The sequence below is a fragment of the Lithobates pipiens genome, unplaced genomic scaffold (assembly GCF_037356315.1).
Source record: "Lithobates pipiens isolate NorthernLeopardFrog02 unplaced genomic scaffold, aLitPip1_a1.2 Scaffold_18, whole genome shotgun sequence".
In the NCBI taxonomy this organism is placed as follows: domain Eukaryota; kingdom Metazoa; phylum Chordata; class Amphibia; order Anura; family Ranidae; genus Lithobates; species Lithobates pipiens.
This window is the reverse complement of record NW_027507758.1, coordinates 614,027,391-614,046,676: the sequence shown is the minus strand read 5'-3', so window position 1 is coordinate 614,046,676 and position 19,286 is coordinate 614,027,391. Positions and strand designations below refer to the sequence as shown.

General features: G+C 49.5%; 1 protein-coding gene across 1 annotated transcript in view; it reads right to left on the bottom strand.

Annotated features, from left to right (window-relative positions):
- Window positions 1-19,286, bottom strand: part of LOC143986833 (uncharacterized) — a 293,231-nt gene that overhangs the window by 225,361 nt on the left and 48,584 nt on the right. Inside the window, exon 2 of the mRNA XM_077485241.1 lies at window positions 11,097-11,201. Coding sequence (XP_077341367.1) covers window positions 11,097-11,201 — 105 coding nt within the window. The remainder of the gene's footprint in view (window positions 1-11,096; window positions 11,202-19,286) is intronic.

Here is a 19,286-nt window from a genome sequence, read left to right as displayed (position 1 = left end):
CCCATTGGGTCACTCTTCTGGCAGCAGGGAAAGATGCAGGACAAGGTGCAGTAGTGTTGGAGGTTGTTCCGCCACCACGCCTCCAAAATGCTACTACTGGTTGTGACACACCTCTCTCCTCCACCCCCTCCTCTTCTTCTTCCTCCATGGCCTCTTCCAGTGCTCTGTCCCCAGAACCAGCGGTGCTCCGTAGGCGTTCAAGGGGCTACGCAAGTACGCAAAACGATGCCATGCCGTGCTTGCGCTGGTTTGTTTGGGGGACAGGAGCCACACTGGGGCGGATGTTTTGTCAGCTCTGCAGGGGCAGGCCGAGAGGTGGTTGACGCCACGCCAGCTTAAGCCAGGAATGGTGGTTTGCGACAATGGCACCAACCTCCTCTCCGCCCTCCGACAGGGACAACTGACCCATGTGCCCTGTGTAGCTCACGTCCTTAACCTGGTGGTGCAGCGGTTCTTGGGCAGGTACCCGGGCTTACAGGATGTCCTGAAGCAGGCCAGGAAAGTCTGTGTGCATTTCCGCCGATCATTTAATGCCTGTGCTTGGCTGTCTGAGCTCCAAAAGGAGTTGAACCTGCCCAAGAACCGCCTTATATGTGACATGCCCACCAGGTGGAACTCAACGTTGGCCATGCTGCAGAGGCTGCACACCTGTGCGACTACGGCACTAGGACAGGGTCAGGGGAGCTTGGTTTTTTCTCACCACGCCAGTGGGGCATGATCATGGATGCATGCACTGTCCTGTCACCGTTTGAGGAGGCCACAAGGATGGTGAGCAGTGACAGTGCATGCATCAGTGACACTGTACCTCTTGTCCACCTGTTGGAGCATACGCTGTGTGGAATAATGGACAGGGCACTTGAGGCAGAACAGAGGCAAGAAGAGGAGGACTTCCTTGCCTCTCAAGGCCCCCTTTATCCAGACAGTGTTCCTGCTGTCCCACCCATCACACAGGAAGAGGACGAGGAGGAGGATGATTGTGTCAGCATGGAGGTGGAGCCTGGCACTCAGCATCAGCAGCAGCAGTCTTGTAGGGATGATTTACAGTCCCACGAAACCCTTGGACTTGTACGTGGCTGGGAGGAGGTGGCTGCGGATCATGTTGTCCTTAGCGACCCAGAGGACTCCGGACCGAATGCCTCAGCTAACCTACGGTGCATGGCCTCCCTGATCCTGCAAAGCCTGCGGAAGGACCCTTGTATTCTTCGGATAAAGGAGAGGGACCATTACTGGCTGGCCACTCTCCTTGATCCACGGTACAAGGGTAAGGTTGCGGACCTTATCTAACCGTTGCAGAGGGAGCAGAGGATGATGAGACCTCTCCGGGAGGCCTTGCAAAAAGGTCTGTGCAACGCGTTCCCAAAGACTGGGAGGTTACAAACTCCTGGTCCTGGACAACGTGTTGCTGAGGCATCGGTCAGAAGGAGCGGTGGAGAATGTGGCCATCTGACCGATGCATTCAGACAATTTTTTAGTTTGCAGCCCCAAGGTATGATCGGTTCCAGCAACCATCGCCAGCGTCTGATTTACATGATGCAGGAATACCTAGGGGCAAGGTCAGACTTGGACACCTTTCCCACCGAAAATCCTCTGGCTTACTGGGTCTTGAGGATGGATCACTGGCCAGAGCTTGCACAGTATGCAATTGAGCTACTGGCCTGTCCTGCATCCAGCGTTCTTTCGGAACGCACCTTCAGTGCTGCTGGTGGCTTTGTAACCGATTACAGGGTGCCCCTGTCCACCAACTCGGTTGATCGACTGACCTTCATAAAGATGAATCAGTCTTGGATCACCACCAGCTACCAAGCACCTGAAGCTGATGTAACCGAATAATTTTTTTTGAAATATCACATCCCTTCAACACTGCCTATGCTGATGCTGAGTGACTGTCCTGTTACGTTGACTTACTATCCTCTTCCTCCTCCAGTGATATTTTGGAAGAAAATTTTTGGTTCTGGGTGATGCCACCAGCCCAATTTTTCAGCCCCTGTTTAACAGGGGCGTGTAATTACAATGTTTGATGCAATGCTTTGCAGCAGGGCTCATTCCTGAACTACAAATAGAGTATATGGGAGAGGTTGCAGTGTCGTGGCACCAGCACCAGTGCCACCAGCCCAATTTTTCAGCCCCTGTTTAACAGGGGCGTGTAATTACAATTTTTGATGCAATGATTTGCAGCAGTGCTCATTCCTGCACTACAAATAGAGTATATGGGAGAGGTTACAGTGTCGTGGCACCAGCACCAGTGCCAGCAGCCCAATTTTTCATCCCCTGTTTAACAGGGGCGTGTAATTACAATTTTTGATGCAATGCTTTGCAGCAGGGCTCATTCCTGCACTACAAATAGAGTATATGGGAGAGGTTTCAGTGTCGTGCCACCAGCCCAATTTTTCTGCCCCTGTTAAACAGGGGCATGTAATTAAAAATTTTGATGCAATGCTTTGCAGCAGGGCTCATTCCTGCACTTCAACTAGAGTATCTGGGAGAGGTTTTAGTGTTGTGGCAACAGAAAACAGTGCCTAAGGCCCAATTTTTTTGTAATTACAATTCTTGATATAATATTTCACAGCAGGGCCCGTTCCTGCGCCCACCGAGTGTAACTGTGAGGACTTATGGTGTTGTGGCACCAGCACCACTACCACCACCACAACCAGCAAAGGCCCTATTTTTCTACCAATGTTCAACAATGGCATGTAATTACAATTCTTGGTATAATTGTTCACAGTAGGGCTCTCCAGCGCCTACCAAGAGTCACTTTGAGGGCTTACAGTGTTGTTGTCAGGAACCATGAAACAGACTGAGACAGAAGTACAATCAAATCGTACTTTTTTTATTAATAATAATAAAAAAAAAGGTAAATAGAAAAAAGCGCAGTCAAGCATAGCCAGAGTCCAGTAGCCAGATCGGATAGTCAGCCAGTCTAAAGTTCATAAACCAGATCGGGTAATCAGCCAGTTCCGAAGTCAGGGATCCAAGGAGAGCAACTGCAAGCAGGATAGGATAGGAAGCCAGGAGGGATGTCAGCAAGCCAGTCTTGAAACAAACAGCAGGAGATGGTTCCTTGTGATGTGACCAACGTGAAGGTAATGGAGAAATGAGCTGGAAGGCTTTAAAAAGGCAGGTCAGACGAGCATCATCGGGAACAGCTGGTAACTGTGGAGAGAGAAGAGAGCTGGCAATTAGCCGACAGCTGAGCGGCCAGCCCAGAGGAGGAAGGGCTAAGCCAGCCCTGACAGTACCCCCCCTCAATGACCCCTCTCCCTTGAGGGGAAAACCGTCTATGGAACTCGCGGAGGAGGACAGGGGCATGTACGTCAGAGGATGAAACCCAGGAGCGTTCCTCCAGACCGTACCCCTTCCAATGCACCAGGTACTGTATGCGCCCACGGAACCTACGGGAGTCAACAATGGATTGTACCTCATACTTCTCATGGTTCTCAACCTGAATAGGGTGAGGACGTGGCACCGAGGTGGTAATCGGTTACAGACCAACGTTTCAATAAGGAGACATGAAACACATTTGAGATGCGCATACTAGGAGGAAGTTCCAATGCGTAAGCTACTGGGCTAATCCTGCGAAGGATACGGAAAGGCCCAATAACCCAAATAAAATGCAAACTTCAGTGAGGGAACACGAAGCCGGAGGTTGCGAAATGACAGCCAGACCCTGTCCCCAACCTAGTAGGAAGGCGCAGGCAAGCGTCTGCGATCAGCATGGAGTCTGTACCTATCATTAGCATGATGCCTGCCTCCTGGACTTGTACCTCTGCGGAACAAACGAGTCAGGCAACATGAAAGGTTGGAAACCATAATTTGCCATAAATGGAGACAATCGGGAGGCAGAATTCAAGGCACTGTTGTGAGCAAACTCTGCCCAAGGTAATAGGTCAGACCAGTTGTTATGATGGTCAGAAATATAGCAACGTAGGAATTGCTCGAAGGACTGATTGACTCGTTCTGCGGCCCCATTAGACTGTGGGTGATACGCAGAAGAGAACGCAAGCTGGATTCCCAACTGTGCACAAAAGGCTCGCCAAAACCGGGAGACAAACTGACTGCCCCTGTCCGAGACAATCACCTTGGGTAGACCATGTAAGCGAAAGATCCTTCCAAGCAAAAATGGAAACCAGTTCCTTAGAGGTAGGCAACTTCTTAAGTGGAATACAATGACACATCTTTGAGAACCGATCAACCACCATAAGGATAACAGTGTTGCCTTGGGAGTTGGGCAACTCCACAATGAAATACAATGACAGGTGAGTCCAGGGCCTCTCTCCATTGGCTATGGTTTGTAGGAGGCCCACTGGAAGGTGTCGTAGAGTCTTACTCTTAGCACACACGGGACAGGCACCTACGAAGACAGTAACATCAGCCCGTAGACTAGGCAACCAGAATTGTTGGGAAATGGCCCAAATTAGTTTATTCTTCCCAGGATGGCCAGCTGCCTTGGGAGAATGGTAAGTCTGGAGCACAGCAGTACGAGACTCTCTGGGACAAAGCAGCAGTCACAAGGTTTCTCAGGAGGAGCATGGACCTGAGCAGCAAGGATTTTGTCACCCAAAGTAGAAGTAAGACTGGTGCGAACTGTAGCCAAGATATGATCAGGAGGAATCATAGGAAATGGAACCGACTACGACTTGGAAGTGGAGGAAAATTGTTGTGACAAGGCATCAGCCCTTACATTCTTAGTACCGGGTAAGAATGAGACAATATAATTAAAGCTTGACAAGAAAAGAGCCCATCGCGCCCTTCTGGGAGAGAGTCGCTTAGCCTCAGACAAGAATGTAAGATTCTTATGGTCAGTAAGAATAAGAACAGGCACAGTGGTACCTTCAAGGAGATGTCTAAATTTTTTCAGGGCTAAAATGATCACCAACAGCTCTCTGTCACCAATCTCATAATTGCACTCAGCAGGTGACAATTTCTTGGAAAAGTAGCCACACGGATGCATAGCACTCTCAGCGCTAGGACGTTGAGACAGAAGGGCGCCAACTCCAGTCTCAGAAGCATCAACTTCTAGGATAAAAGGCAACGTAGGATCAGGATGTGCCAACACAGGAACAGAAACAAAGGCAGCCTTGAGAGTCTCAAAGGCCTTAATGGACTCCGGAGACCAACTCTGTGGGTTACCGTCCTTTCTGGTCATATCAGTCAGGGGCTTGACCAGAGATGAGAAGTTACAAATAAACTTCGGACAGTAGTTGGCAAAACCCAGGAAACGCTTCAGAGGACGTAAACCCACGGGTCGAGGCCACTGTAGGACTGCCGAAAGTTTCTCTGGGTCCATCGAAAAACCAGCAGTGGAAATGACATAGCCCAGGAATGTAACCTGTTCACGATGAAACTCACACTTCTCCAGTTTACAATAGAGATTGTTCTCTCTTAGTTTCTGAAGCACACAACAGACATCTGTGTGGTGGCTCTCGAGGGACTTGGAAAATCTGAGGATATCATCAAGAACCACCACACATAACTGCAACAAATCTCAGAGGACATCATTAATAAATTCCTGAAAAACTGCCGAGGCAGTTACAAAGGCCAAAGGGCATTACCAGGTATTCATAATGGCCTGTTCTGGTATTAATCGCAGTTTTCCACTCGTCACCCTCCTTAATGCGCACGAGATTGTATGCCCCTCTCAAGTCAAGCTTTGTGAAAACCGTTGCTTCCTTGAGGCGGTCAAATCACTCTGTAATCAATGGAATAGGGTAGGCATTCTTAATCGTGACACGATTGAGACCCCTATAATCTATACAAGGTCTCAGTTCACCACTCCTCTTCTTCACAAAGAAGAAACCAGCACCAGCAGGAGACGAGGATTTGTGGATGAAACCTTGAGGAAGTGCGTCAGCAATATACTCCTCCATGGCCTTATCCTCCAAGACCGACAAAGGGTAAACCCGGCCACGAGGAGGTATGGCACCAGGTTGAAGGTCAATTGCGCAATCATAAGACCGGTGTGGAGGCAAACTACTGGCTTGACCTTTACCAAAGACATCGCTAAAATCAAGGTACTCCTCCGGCAGGGAGGGGAGTGAAGAGGTACACAGGACCTTGGATACCTTCAGGAAGCATGTCTCACTGCATTGTGGTGACTAGGAGAGAACCTCAGAATGGAGTCAATCAAAAGGGGGGTTGTGCCTCTGTAACCACGGAAAACTAATAACCAGCGGAAACCTGGGTGAGGAAATATCTTGGAATTGGATTATCTCATGGTGAAGAGCCCCTACGGCCATGGACAACGGAACCGTCTCGTGAGTCACATGGGCAGTCTGTAAAGGTCTGCCGTTAAGAGCCTCAATGGCAAGTGGAGTGTCACGCAGCTTCAGCAGAATCAAATGCTGTGAAACAAATGCAGCATCAATGAACAGGCCTGCAGCCCCAGAGTCGATTAGAGCCTGTATCTCGATGGTTGACTCAGCCCCAAGAAAGGGTGACCGAAACCAGGGGCTTATCCTTCTGTATAACTGGGGACGAAACAACGACACCTAAGGTCTGTCCATGACAGGACCTCAAGGTTCGGGCGTTCCTTGGTAGGACAAGACTTCAAAAAGTGACCTGCCTGGCCACAATAAAGGCACAATCTCTCCCTCCTCCTAAAGGCTCTCTTATCTGCAGAGAGACACGTGAAGTCCAGGTGCATGGGTTAATCTTCACTGACCGACTCGGTACCAGGAGGCATGGGAGGTGAGGGAGGCATGGGTGGGACTACAAAGCACGGAGGCAAACGTAGAGGAGGCTTCCGCAAGCGCTCCTTAAGAGAAAGTCTTTCTCTGAGTCTGGAGTCAATGAGGGTGGCAAACGAGATCAAGCTCTCCAGCTTAGTGGGTATATCTCGGGCTGCTATCTCATCCTTGATGGAATCTGAGAGACCATGAAAAAAAGGGCCTCATTGTGCCAAGCAACCTCTGCTGCCAGAGTACAGAATTCAATAGCGTAGTCGGCAACAGTTCTCGTACTCTGTTTGATGGACATGAGGCACTTGGCAGCAGAAGCGGAGCATGCAGGAATGTCAAATGCCCTTTTAAAGGAGGGTAACTCAAGACAACAGGTTTTTGCGTCTCCCATAGAGGGTTAGCCCAGGCCAAAGCTCTCTCAGAAAGCAAAGATATCACGAAAACTACTTTGCTTCTGTCCGTGCGAAACTCCTGGGGCAGCATCTCGAAGTATATCTCAACCTGATTGAGAAACCCTTTGCATTGAACTGCATCACCTCAAAATCGCTGGGGAAGTGGAGCAGGACCAGACATACCTCTTATAGAGGTAATACTCGAGGTGGGTGCCTGCACAGAGACTGGTGCAGCAGCAGGGATGGCCTGCAACTCAGGTTGTACTGGACAGACAAATCAGACACTAAGTGACACTTTGTGGGAACCAGTGACACTAATACAGTGATCAGCAGTGTTGGTCATCTTACTTTAAAAAAGTAATTTAATTAAGTTAGAAATTACTTCTCCCAAAAAGAAATTGCATTAGTAACTCAATTACTACATTGGAAAAGTAATTAGTTACTCAGAAAAGTAACTGTGACTTTTTTTTTAAATATTCTATAATGCAATTACGTTCTATAACATCTTTAATATGTTTATATTAACTGATTGAAATTTGTGAAACAAAAAAAAAAAAAAAAAAAACTGATTGAAGAATAAAAACACTATATACAGTATTTTAGAACATTTGGTATTTATTTGAACCCAAATGTTGAGGGGGGTGGCAGTGGTGATACTTGAGGGGTGGCAGCAGTGGTACTTGAGGGGGTGGCAGAGGTGGTACTTGGGGGTGGCAGTGGTGGTGGTGTACTTAAGGGGGTGACATCGGTGGTACTTGGGGGGGTGGCAGTGGTGGTGTACTTGGGGGGTGGCAGCAGTGGTACTTTTGGGTGGCAGCGGTGGTGTACTTGTGGAGGTGACAGGCAGCGTGGTACTTGGAGGGGTGACAGCGGTGGTGGTGCCATCCTCTCCCACCACCACCTCTGCCTCTTACTGATCCCACCCCCCACCACCACTGATCTCATCCCTACCCTATCCCCCCATCACCTCTGTTGTAGAAGTGATGGTGGGTGGGTAGGGATGGGATCAGTAAGAAGCAGAGGTGGTGGAGGACTTGGGATGGATCGATTGCACTGCAATTCAAATCATCAGTCATTTGAATGCCTCCAGGGATGCCTTTCCTCATGGGGCAGTGTCCGTTCGCCTCCCTACATTCTGTCTCTGGATGGGTGGGGTGGGATAGGGCAGTCCACACAGTCTCTCTGAGTCTCAGCCTCTTCTCAGCTCAGTGGGCAAAAGCCCCCTCCCCACGGCGGAACGAACGGCCAGGCAGCGTGGCCGCGGCAGGCCTCCCAGGTGGTAGATGTAATTGCGGTAACGCCGCCCAAGTAATGGGAACTGAGTTACCAAAAGGGAAAGAGTAATCAGTTAGATTACCCGTTACCCTCTAAAGTAACTGCGTTAAGTAACTCTGTTTATTTTAACTCAGTTACTTACATCACTGGTGATCAGTGCTAAAAATATGCCATTATGGCATTATGACCAATAAGTTAACAAAATCAGCACACAGCAGAGCAGTCATGTCATGTGACACACTGTGACAGAGCACTTCCAGAGCCATGATAGAGTGCCTGCTGCCTGTGAGTTCTGATACCAGCCATTATTCCAGGGGAGACAGGCACAGTGCAATGTAGTCTATTCACAGACACCCCCAAAGCACACCTGTGTTGAAGCCTTGAAGGCACTGGCAGCCCCACCATCAGATCCTCTTCCCCTCTGTTCCTGCTGCTGGACACAATCTGCTGAGCTCAGCTGCCTCTCTCTGCCCGTTGCTGCCGCCGCCATTGCCTACCTCCCAGCCTCTCAAGTCTCACTCTCTGAGCCCCACTACTACTGGATGGGGAACAGAGGAAAATCACTCCACCAGGGAAGGCAATGAGATAAACAGGCAGACGCCTGGCTGGGACTTAAGCCAAGGCAGAAAAACATGCGAGTGGAGCTGAATGGGCATGTGCCCAAAACTAAAAAAAATAGTCCCTCCGTTCTGACCAGCACGTCATCATCAGAAAGGGGCACAGATAATGGAAAAAATACAACCGCCCAGAGCTATTAGGTGCGGTGGAGCGTGGGTGTGTAATTCAATATTTTTTTTTTATTCTGCACTGACTGTCTTTGAAATTGCCCCAGCCCCTGTTCAAATCCAATCAGCGGACAAAACCGGGGACAGACTTGGTTCAGGAACAGTGTCCTCAAATCGGAGACTGTCCCTGGAAACCGGGAATGTCTGGTCACCCTACCCCACTACCCACCTCTGACCATTCCGAGTACTCACCATTTATCACCACCCTCTGAACTCGCCCTTGTAGACAGTTTTCAAGCCATATACTCACCCTATGATCAATGCCAACGGACCTTATTGTGTACAGTAAACGTTTATGGGGAACTGTGTCAAATGCTTTTGCAAAATCCAGATACACCACGTCTATGGGCCTTCCTTTATCTAGATGGCAGCTCACCTCCTCATAGAAGGTTAATAGATTGGTTTGGCAAGAACTATTCCTGTGGTTAGGGTGGAAGGGTGTTATGAGTGCGCCTTTCAGAGGACTAACAGAAATGATCCCTACCCTTCCATGACTTCCTTCCAACAACTTGGTTTACTTCCTGCCCTTGAAGAGGAAGGGAGGTATCTGGGTAATGGTTGTCAGTGTGGTAAGTGTGGATTGGCTACATATACCTCACACTTACCCCTTCTCTGTCATTCTGAATAAAGAGGACTTACAAATGATGTACACCTTTTCCTGTCATAGTCTTGTTTAATCTTCTCCTGTAACCAACTTGTTACAAAAAGTTGTATTATATGATTAAAGGGGTGTCTTTGGAGGCAGGAGGGGTGACTTTTGGACTCTGGTATATGGACGTCATGCCAGTCCTGTGCCTCCTACCTTTGGTGCCTGTGCATATATACTGGCAGCCGGAGAGGCAGCACTTCTGTTCACCTTTACAATCCTGGTCAGTGTTGGATTGATGACACTCCTTGGGTATCTCCTGCAGAGAGCAGGGCACGATGGGTATTGGCAATCTGGGACATGATAACAGCAATGTGTAGGGTCATCTAATCTGTTTTCTTAAGCCCCTTTCACACTAGCAGTCTGATCGAGTCCACCTGTCCATTTTGTGGGAGGATGAGAAATGACCCTCCATTCTCCTCTATGGAATGGCGGGTGTAAGTGGACATGTCTGTTTACACCCACCTACATCTAATCTGCTAAAAATGAATGGATGAGGTTCTGTTACCCTCCATCTGGGTGGATTAGATGGCAATGGGGGTTCGTTTACATCCGACTGCCCATAGGGGAGAGCAGGCTGTGTCCGTGTCTACTCTGCATAAGTGGAGCGGACACGGACCAGCAATCCGCCTGCTCAGTGGAGGATTAGCAGACAGAATCCCCGCTGAGCAAGTGGCCTCCTGATGGAGTACGGCCCATGTGAAAGGGGCCTTAACCTCAAAAGGGAGGCCTGATGTCCCAAAAATGTATGCTGCCATCCCATCTGATCAAGGTTTATAAACAATGTTACTTTGTATCTATCTCCCATCTGATCAATGTTTGTAAACAATGTTACTTTGCATTTCTCTATCTCCTGACTGAAAAATATTTGTAAATATGTTGCTTTCTACCTCTCTATCTTACATCTGAACAATGTTTATAAACACTGTGTCAGATGTCCTTTTTTTTGACCGCAGGAGCTACTAAAGCTGCTGTATTTACACAGGAACTCCCTGCTGTAATTTTGACAGCCATTAGTGACAAATGAGATGGGCAACAGCAGCGAGGAAGAAGGACAGGATGTACTACACACACCCTGTTTACTTCCAGTGTGTACAACTGGATGGACGCTTTTACAAAGCTGCTAAAAGCTGGATGAAAGCTCTGCAAAGGCTTTGTAAAACTTGCTGTACACATTGTTCTTATACAAGATGTACTGGGAGAAGGAAAGGAAGGATCGGATTGTTGGCTCCTGGGGCAATACTGACAGTTCAACCCTCACATTTTTGGGTAAGATCTGGTCTGTACCGGGCCACTTAATATCTTATCACAGTCATCCACTTACCGATGGGTTCCTGGCAACCAGCTGAACAGTCAACGTCACAGCACTTCATTGTCCCGGGACAATCCGAGTCTGCTTCACAACCCGGGGGGGGGGGGGGATGGGGTTCTTACATGGTACTAAAAGCATTTTAACCAGGGGACAGTTTCCCGGTTTCTCCCTCACTCCTGGAAAAAACACATTTAATATTATCATTATTATTATTATTTTTACAGGTAGTTATATTTGTAGTCAGAGTCTTCATTCGGAAATACGATGACCCTAACTACCAAGGCCTGAGGTGTGCCTTGGCCTGGCTGGTCAGTATGCCTAAAAGAGGGCATACCCTGAATGAATATGTATGAAATGTAAATGAAATGATGAAAGTATGGGGGAACGGGTGGGTGGGAACCCAGAAACGAGCCGACGAAGGATGTGATGGAGGAGGAGGGATTTAAAGCCCTCAGACTCCTCCCACAAATTCAGGCTAGCCTGCGGCCAGCCTTCCAACTTGTAGACAGAGTCTTCATTCGGAAATATGATGACCCTAACTACCAAGGCCTGAGGTGTGCCTTGGCCTGGCTGGTCAGTATGCCTAAAAGAGGGCAAAAAGACACAAAGTAGGTGTGATGTGAAAGCTACAAAGAAGGCCCGCAAGAATCGTTTAGTCCGGAAAATGCGAATGCCCGGCTGACTACAGAAAAGGGGGTTACGTATGTAGCTGCTAACATGGAGGATCTCCAGTGCCCCATGAACCTGATGTAAGGAAAGGACCTCCTGCGGGACCTACAAAAATTGCCCAGGAACCCAATGAATAACAGAAAAGCGGTTAGGATACCAGCCTGGTTTGGCAAGCAACCTGGACGTGAGAACGAACTGTAGTGAGAGTATGGAGAAAGAGCAGACCCAAGGAATGATGCAGAGGAGGCCAACTTACTTACCTGACACCAAGCCTAAGGTACAGAAATATGACCACAAACCCCTAGCTTACCCATCTATAGCAATGAAGGGGAAGTTGTAAGCGGTAAGAGAGAAACTGCCTAGAGCACTAACTGGGAAACTGCCAAGGGAAGGAGACAGGAAGTCTGAAACGCCACGAAAACCTGGCGGGTAACTGGTAGCCCTGCCAAAGAGAACATCCCTGACTTCCCTCCCTTGACGGTTAGAGAGGGTGAGCCACAAAAATGGACAGATCGACAGGAGTTTGTAGGTCCAGAAAACTGGACACCTGATAGATACTTCATGGAATTGGCAGATGAGGCCAAATTGCTGATGCAATACCCAGCAAAAGCCAGAGACATGAACCTATAAGACCATCCCGCCTTGTGAGAAGCCCACCGCAAAATCTGGATAAGAAACATGGTCAGATTGATTACCCGAGACCACACTGCCCTCAGTTCAACAAGCCACTGTGAGAAATACCAACATCCCCTGAAGGCGCACTAAGAAGAACAGGAGCCGCAGCTGAAACCTTGGTGCAAGCCTAACGGGCTATGAACCCCACTATCCTAACTAACAAATAAGAGCACAATTAGAAACCGCATGAACCGGGTACAAGAATCCTGCACGAAACATGCGCTGCACTGGTGGATGGAAGAGGTTGAACAGAGTTGGGAATAACCACCTGAATACTGCCCCCCCAGCTGAGGCCGGGAAAGGGGTACCCCGACGAAAACTGAGCTAAGAGTTTGGAATGGTCCCACCCCTAAAGATGGGGTGCTACCAAGCACTGAACCCCCATGCGATGGTGGAGGGATGAACGTGTACCGGCCTCCTCTGCAACCCACCCCAAAACCCTAAACAGAGAAAACACAACAAGCCAAAAGAGAACAGACAACCAACGCACGAAACAACAATACTCCTACGTACCTGACAAGTATGAGGATGTAAGTGCAGAAATGACAAAACCAACAGCGCGTGAATGTGAACCTAATGCTGACACAACCCTAGTGTATGTAGAGAGCGAGCCCTAGCAACCTGCAGCGCCAAGACAGGTAATTAAAAAACGAACACTCAGGGCTGATGTACCCACAGACCGTGGTGGGTAGCAGTAAAGGTATGGTGAACGTGCATGTATGACGTATGGTATACGGGCGAGAAGATTGTGGGATGACAATCAATTAAAAACGAAACCTCAGCCCGTATAGGACAATAGACCTTAACGGACCCTGGATGTAAGCTCTAGCTAACAGACATACTACGAACATCAACATGAAATTACGAACGAAAAGCTATGACAGAACAACAGAGACAGATAGCAAACAAACCCTCTGGGCTGGTGTACCCACAGACCGTGGTGGATAGACGTACAAGAGTGATGAAATAAGCGTGCAACGTATGACGTATGGTATACGGGCGAGAAGATGGTGGGACGACAATCAATTAATAACGAAACCTCAGCCCGTATGGGTCCGTAGACGTGACAGACCCTGGATGTGAGCCCCAGCTAACATACACTACAAACGACAATAAAGCTACGAACGGAAAAGCTATGACATAACAACAGAGATAGAAAGCAAGCAACCCTCAGGGCTAGTGTACCCACACACTGTGGTGGGTAGACGTACAAGTATGATGAAATAAGCATGCAACGTATGACGTATGGTATGCGGGTGAGAAGATTGCGGAACAGCAATCAGTTGAAACGAACCTCAGCCTGTATGGTCCATAGGCGTGACAGACCAGGATATGAGCCCTGCCCTAGGCAGAAATGCTACGTACAAAACGCCATGACAGAAAGCAGACAGGTAGCAAACAACCCTTCCAGCCTAGTGTACCCACAAACCGTGGTGGGTAGCTGTACCAGTGCAAAGAAATGAGCGTGCACCGTAAGACGTGTGTTATACGGGAGAGAAAATTATGGGACGACAAACAAAATGAAACAAACCTCAGCCTGTACGGATCTGACAGAAATGCAGGACAGAACGCTATGGCCGAAATGCTGGACAGAACGTTGCGACAGAAATACTGGACAGAACGCAACAACAGAAATGCTGGACAGAACGCTACAACAGAAATGCTGGACAGAACGCTACGACAGAAATGCTGGAGAGAACGCTACAACAGAAAAGCTGGACAGAACGCTACGACAGAAAAGCTGGACAGAAACGCTATGACAGAAATGCTGGGCAGAAATGCTTTGACAGAAACGCTACGACAGAAATGCCGGACAGAACGCAACAACGGAAATGCTGGACAGAAACGCTATGACGGAAATGCTGGACAGAAACGCTATGACGGACAAGCTGGACAGAACGCTAAGCCGGACATGCTGGACAGAACGCTAAGCCGGACATGCTGGACAGAACGCTAAGCCGGAAAAAAGCTGGACCGAACGATATGACAGAAAAGCTGGACCGAACGAAAAGCTGGACCGAACGATCTGACAGAAATGCTGGACCGAATGATATGATGGAAACCCCTGGACAGAACGCAATAACAGAAAGAAGACAGAGACAGAAACTTAGGGCCGAACATCCGTGACAGAAAAGGGGTGCCTGGACGTGCGGGGAGGTGCAAGAGTGCCGGGAGGTAAACAGGTGGGTGAGTGCCCCCCCATGAAAACCGGGAAGCGTGGGCATCCCCTCCATGGAGCATGGCGAGAGTACCCGGGAGGTGAACTGGCTGGCAAGCGACAAGTGGTGGGTGTAGGGTGACACTAGGACTGAAAGTTGGACAGTAACGCTTTGACAGAAAACACTGTGAAAGAAAAATGCTGGACAGAAAACATTATGACAGAAAAATGCTGGACAGAAAACGTTATGACAGAAAATGCTGGACAGAAACGCTGTGACCAAAAAAACTGACAGAAATGTTGGACAGAAAACGCTGTGACCGAAACCTGGACAGAACGCAGGCTGACATAGACCAAAGAAGAGAATACACAAGACAGCAGCAACCCTGGCAGACTTGCCGTAATAATGATTGCTGTGGGTGGACTGACATCCTCTGTCACAGCAGCAGAGATGTCAGTGACCGTACACCCCCAGAGCACCGACAGCCCCCTCCTGGTGGAGCCAGAGGAGAGGAGCAGGAGGGGACAGAACACAGAACACTGACCCCCTCACCAGGTGTGCGTCATGGATGTGGGGATAGATGCTGATCCCCCCCCCCAGAATCGGCGGGAGGCTGCCAGAGGCAAGCAGAGTGCATGGGGAGAGAGGAGCTGTCGGGCGGCCAAACCCCCCCCACATTGGGAGAAACGGCGGGTGCTCAGCACAAGGGAGGGGAGAGGGGGAGCCGGCGGCGGCCGATCACCTCCCCCCACTAAGAGAATCGGCGGGTGCTCCGCAAATGCAAGGGGAGAGGGGGAGCTGGCGGCGGCCAATCACCTCCCCCTCACCAAGAGAATCGGCGGGTGCTCCGCACATGCGAGAGGAGACGGGGGGCCGGCGGTCAGCCGAAGCGCGGGTGGCCCCCATGTGGAGCCTGAACTACCCTGGACAGGGGAGCTGACGGCAGCCGAAAACCCCCCACCCCCGGCGGAAACCAGGAGAAGTGGGCAACCCTCTCATGGAGCCAGACCCCCCCAGGACAGGACAGGGGAGCTGGCGGGTAGCCAAACCCCCCCTTCTCCCGGCGGAACAGTGGGAGAAGCGGGCGGGCGGCCCCCACGTGGAGCCAGGACAGAGGAGCTGGCGGGCAGCCAAATCCCCCCCTCTCCCAGCAGAACAGCGGGAGAAGCGGACGGGCGGCCCCCACGTGGAGCCAGGACAGGGGAGCTGGCGGGCAGCCGAAATCCCTCCCTCTCCCAGCGGAACAGTGGGAGAAGCGGGCGGATGGCCCCCACGTGGAGCCGACTCCCCCCAGTACCAGGCAGGCAAAGCACCCAAGAAATGAAAGTGTAAGGGGAGAGGAACCGGAACACACATCCCCCCGGCGGGCACCAGCCAGCGGCTCCCTCATGGAGTTGGACGAGCATACGGACGCCCCCCTGCAGCCAGGTCTGCCCCGGGAGAGAGGAGCTGGTGGGAGGCCGACCTACACCGCAGTACCCAGGGGAAGCAAGGTGGGTGGACAGGCGGTCTCCCTGGTGTGACCACAGAGAGATACACCTCCATCGCTGCAGCAGACAGTAGCTCGGCAAAGACCCGGAAGTGACGTATGTCAGCCCACCCCCTCCTGAACCCAGAAACGAGCCGACCCAGAAATGAGCCGACAAAGGCTCTAATGGAGGAGGAGGGATTTAAAGCCCTCAGACTCCTCCCACAAATTCAGGCTAGCCTGCGGCCAGCCTTCCAACTTACCTAGCGCTTTACAGATACATTGTACATTCATCAGTCCCGGCCCTCCAGGATATAAGAAGGCAATAACTGTCTATACTGAGAATGAGTCTTTAGAAACACTTTACGTCTACCTAAAACTCGCATTTCTTTGGACATCAGGTGCTCTTTCCTTCTTTTCCAAATCTTACAACCGTAAGGCAGAATCGGAAAAGGTAGCAGCACAAGCCCCAAGAGAGTTCACCGCCACCATCCACCATTGGGCATAACTAGGGATGAGCCGAACACCCCTCGGTTCGGTTCGCACCAGAACTTTCGAACGGACCCCAAATTCGTACGATTGTAAGAACCCCATTGAAGTCTATGGAACTCGAACATTCTAAATGAAAAGTGCTAATTTTAACGGCTAATATGCAAGATACTGTCCTAAAAAGGGTTTGGGGACCTGGCTCCTGCCCCAGGGGGCATGGGTCAATGCCTAAAATGTTTTTAAAAATGGCCGTTTTGGCGGGAGCACTGATTTTAATGACGATTAAAGTGAAAAAAAAAAGTGAAATATTCCTTTAAATATGGTGCCTGGGGGGTGTCTGTAGTATACCTGTGAAGTGCCATGTGTTTCCCGTGTTTAGAACAGTCCCTGCACAAAATGACATTAAATGGAAATAACACCATTTAAAACTGCTTGCGGTTTTAATGTTATATCTGGTTCCTGCAATATGGTTAAAAATCATTGAGAAAAATGGCATGGGTAGCCCTCCCTGCCCATTACCAGCCTATTTGGGTCTTGTACGCATATTAAGGGGAACCCTGTACCCATATTAAAAAAAGGAAATGCGTGTGGCCCCCAGGCCCTATATACTCAGAACAGCAGTATACAGGCGGTGCAAACAAGACAGGGACTGTGTAGGTTTGTTGTGTTAAGTTGAATCTGTTTGTAATTTTCAACTGGTACATTTTTAAAGTGTAGCTCCAGTCCAAAAAACTATTTTTAAGCTTTTTGGAAAACATAGGGAAGGGTTATCACCCCTGTATAATTTGTTTTGTCGTCCATCTTTTTTCATCTCACTTGCTGTTGTCTCCTTCCGTTTGCAAGTAAGAGATGTTTGTAAATTGGATGTTTGAAAGTAGGGGCCTGCCCTATATGCTCTGCAGAAATGGCGGAACAAGGTGTTGGTTTTGCCACAACATTGTAAGCCCTCAAAGTGACTCTTGGTGGGCGCTGGAGCGCCCTGCTGTGAACGATTATATCAAGAATTGTAATTACATGCCATTGTTGAACAGTGGTAGAAAAATTGACCTTTGGTGGTTGTGGTGCTGCTGCCACAACACTATAAGTCCTCACCGTTACTCTGGGTGGGCACAGGAAGGGGCCCTCCTGTGAAATATTATATCAAGAATTGTAATTACATGTCCCTGTTAAACAGGGGCAGAAAAATTTGGCCTTAGGCACTGCTGCTGGTGCCACCACACTGCAACCTCTTCCATATACTCTAGTTTTATTGCAGGAATTAGCCCTGCTGCAAAGCATTGCATCAAAAATTGTACTAAAACCCCCCTGTTAAACAGGGGCAGAAAAATTGGGCCTTAGGCACTGCTGCTGGTGCCACCACACTGCAACCTCTTCCATATACTCTAGTTTTATTGCAGGAATTAGCCCTGCTGCAAAGCATTGCATCAAAAATTGTACTTAAACGCCCCTGTTAAACAGGGGCAGAAAAATTGGGCCTTAGGCACTGGTGCTGGTGCCACCACACTGCAACCTCTGCCATATACTCTAGTTTTAATGCAGGAATTAGCCCTGCTGCAAAGCATTGCATCAAAAATTGTAATTAAACGCCCCTGTTAAACAGGGGCAGGAAAATTGGGCCTTAGGCACTGGTGCTGGTGCCACCACACTGCAACCTCTGCCATATACTCTAGTTTTAATGCAGGAATTAGCCCTGCTGCAAAGCATTGCATCAAAAATTGTAATTAAACGCCCCTGTTAAACAGGGGCAGAAAAATTGGGCCTTAGGCACTGGTGCTGGTGCCACCACACTGTAACCTCTCCCATATACTCTTGTTTGATTGCAGGAATTAGCCCTGCTGCAAAGCATTGCATCAAAAATTGTACTTAAACGCCCCTGTTAAACAGGGGCAGAAAAATTGGGCTGATGGCATCAACCAGAACCAGAAATGTTCTTCCAACATATCAGCGGAGGAGGAAGAGGATAGACAATCAACATAACAGGACAGTCACTCAGCATCAGCATAGGCAGTCTTGAAGGGATGTGATATTTAAAAAAAAATTATTCTGTTACATCAGCTTCAGGTGCTTGGTAGCTGTGGGTGATCCAAGACTGATTCATCTTGATAAAGGTCAGTCGATCAACTGATTCGGTGGACAGGCGCACCCTGTGCTCGGTAACAAAGTCACCAGCAGCACTGAAGGTGTGTTCCGAAAGAACGCTGGATGCAGGACAGGCCAGTAGCTCAATTGCATACTGTGCAAGCTCTGGCCAGTGATCCATCCTCAAGACCCAGTAAGCCAGAGGATTTTCGGTGGGAAAGGTGTCCAAGTCTGACCTTGCCCCTAGGTATTCCTGCACCATGTAAATCAGACGCTGGCGATGGGTGCTGGAACCGATCATACCTTGGGGCTGCGGACTAAAAAATTGTCTGAAAGCATCAGTCAGACGGCCACCTTCCCCACCGCTCCTTCTGACCGATGCCTCAGCAACACGTTGTCCAGGACCAGGAGTTTGTAACCTCCCAGTCTCTGGGAACGCGTTGCACAGACCTTTCTGAAAGGCCTCCCGGAGATGTCTCAACCTCTGCTCCCTCTGCGATGGCAAGATAAGGTCGGCAACCTTACCCTTGTACCGTGGATCAAGGAGAGTGGCCAGCCAGTAATGGTCCCTTTCCTTGATCCGAAGAATACGAGGATCCTTCCGCAGGCTTTGCAGGATCAGGGAGGCCATGCAGCGTAGGTTAGCTGAGGCATTCTGGGTCA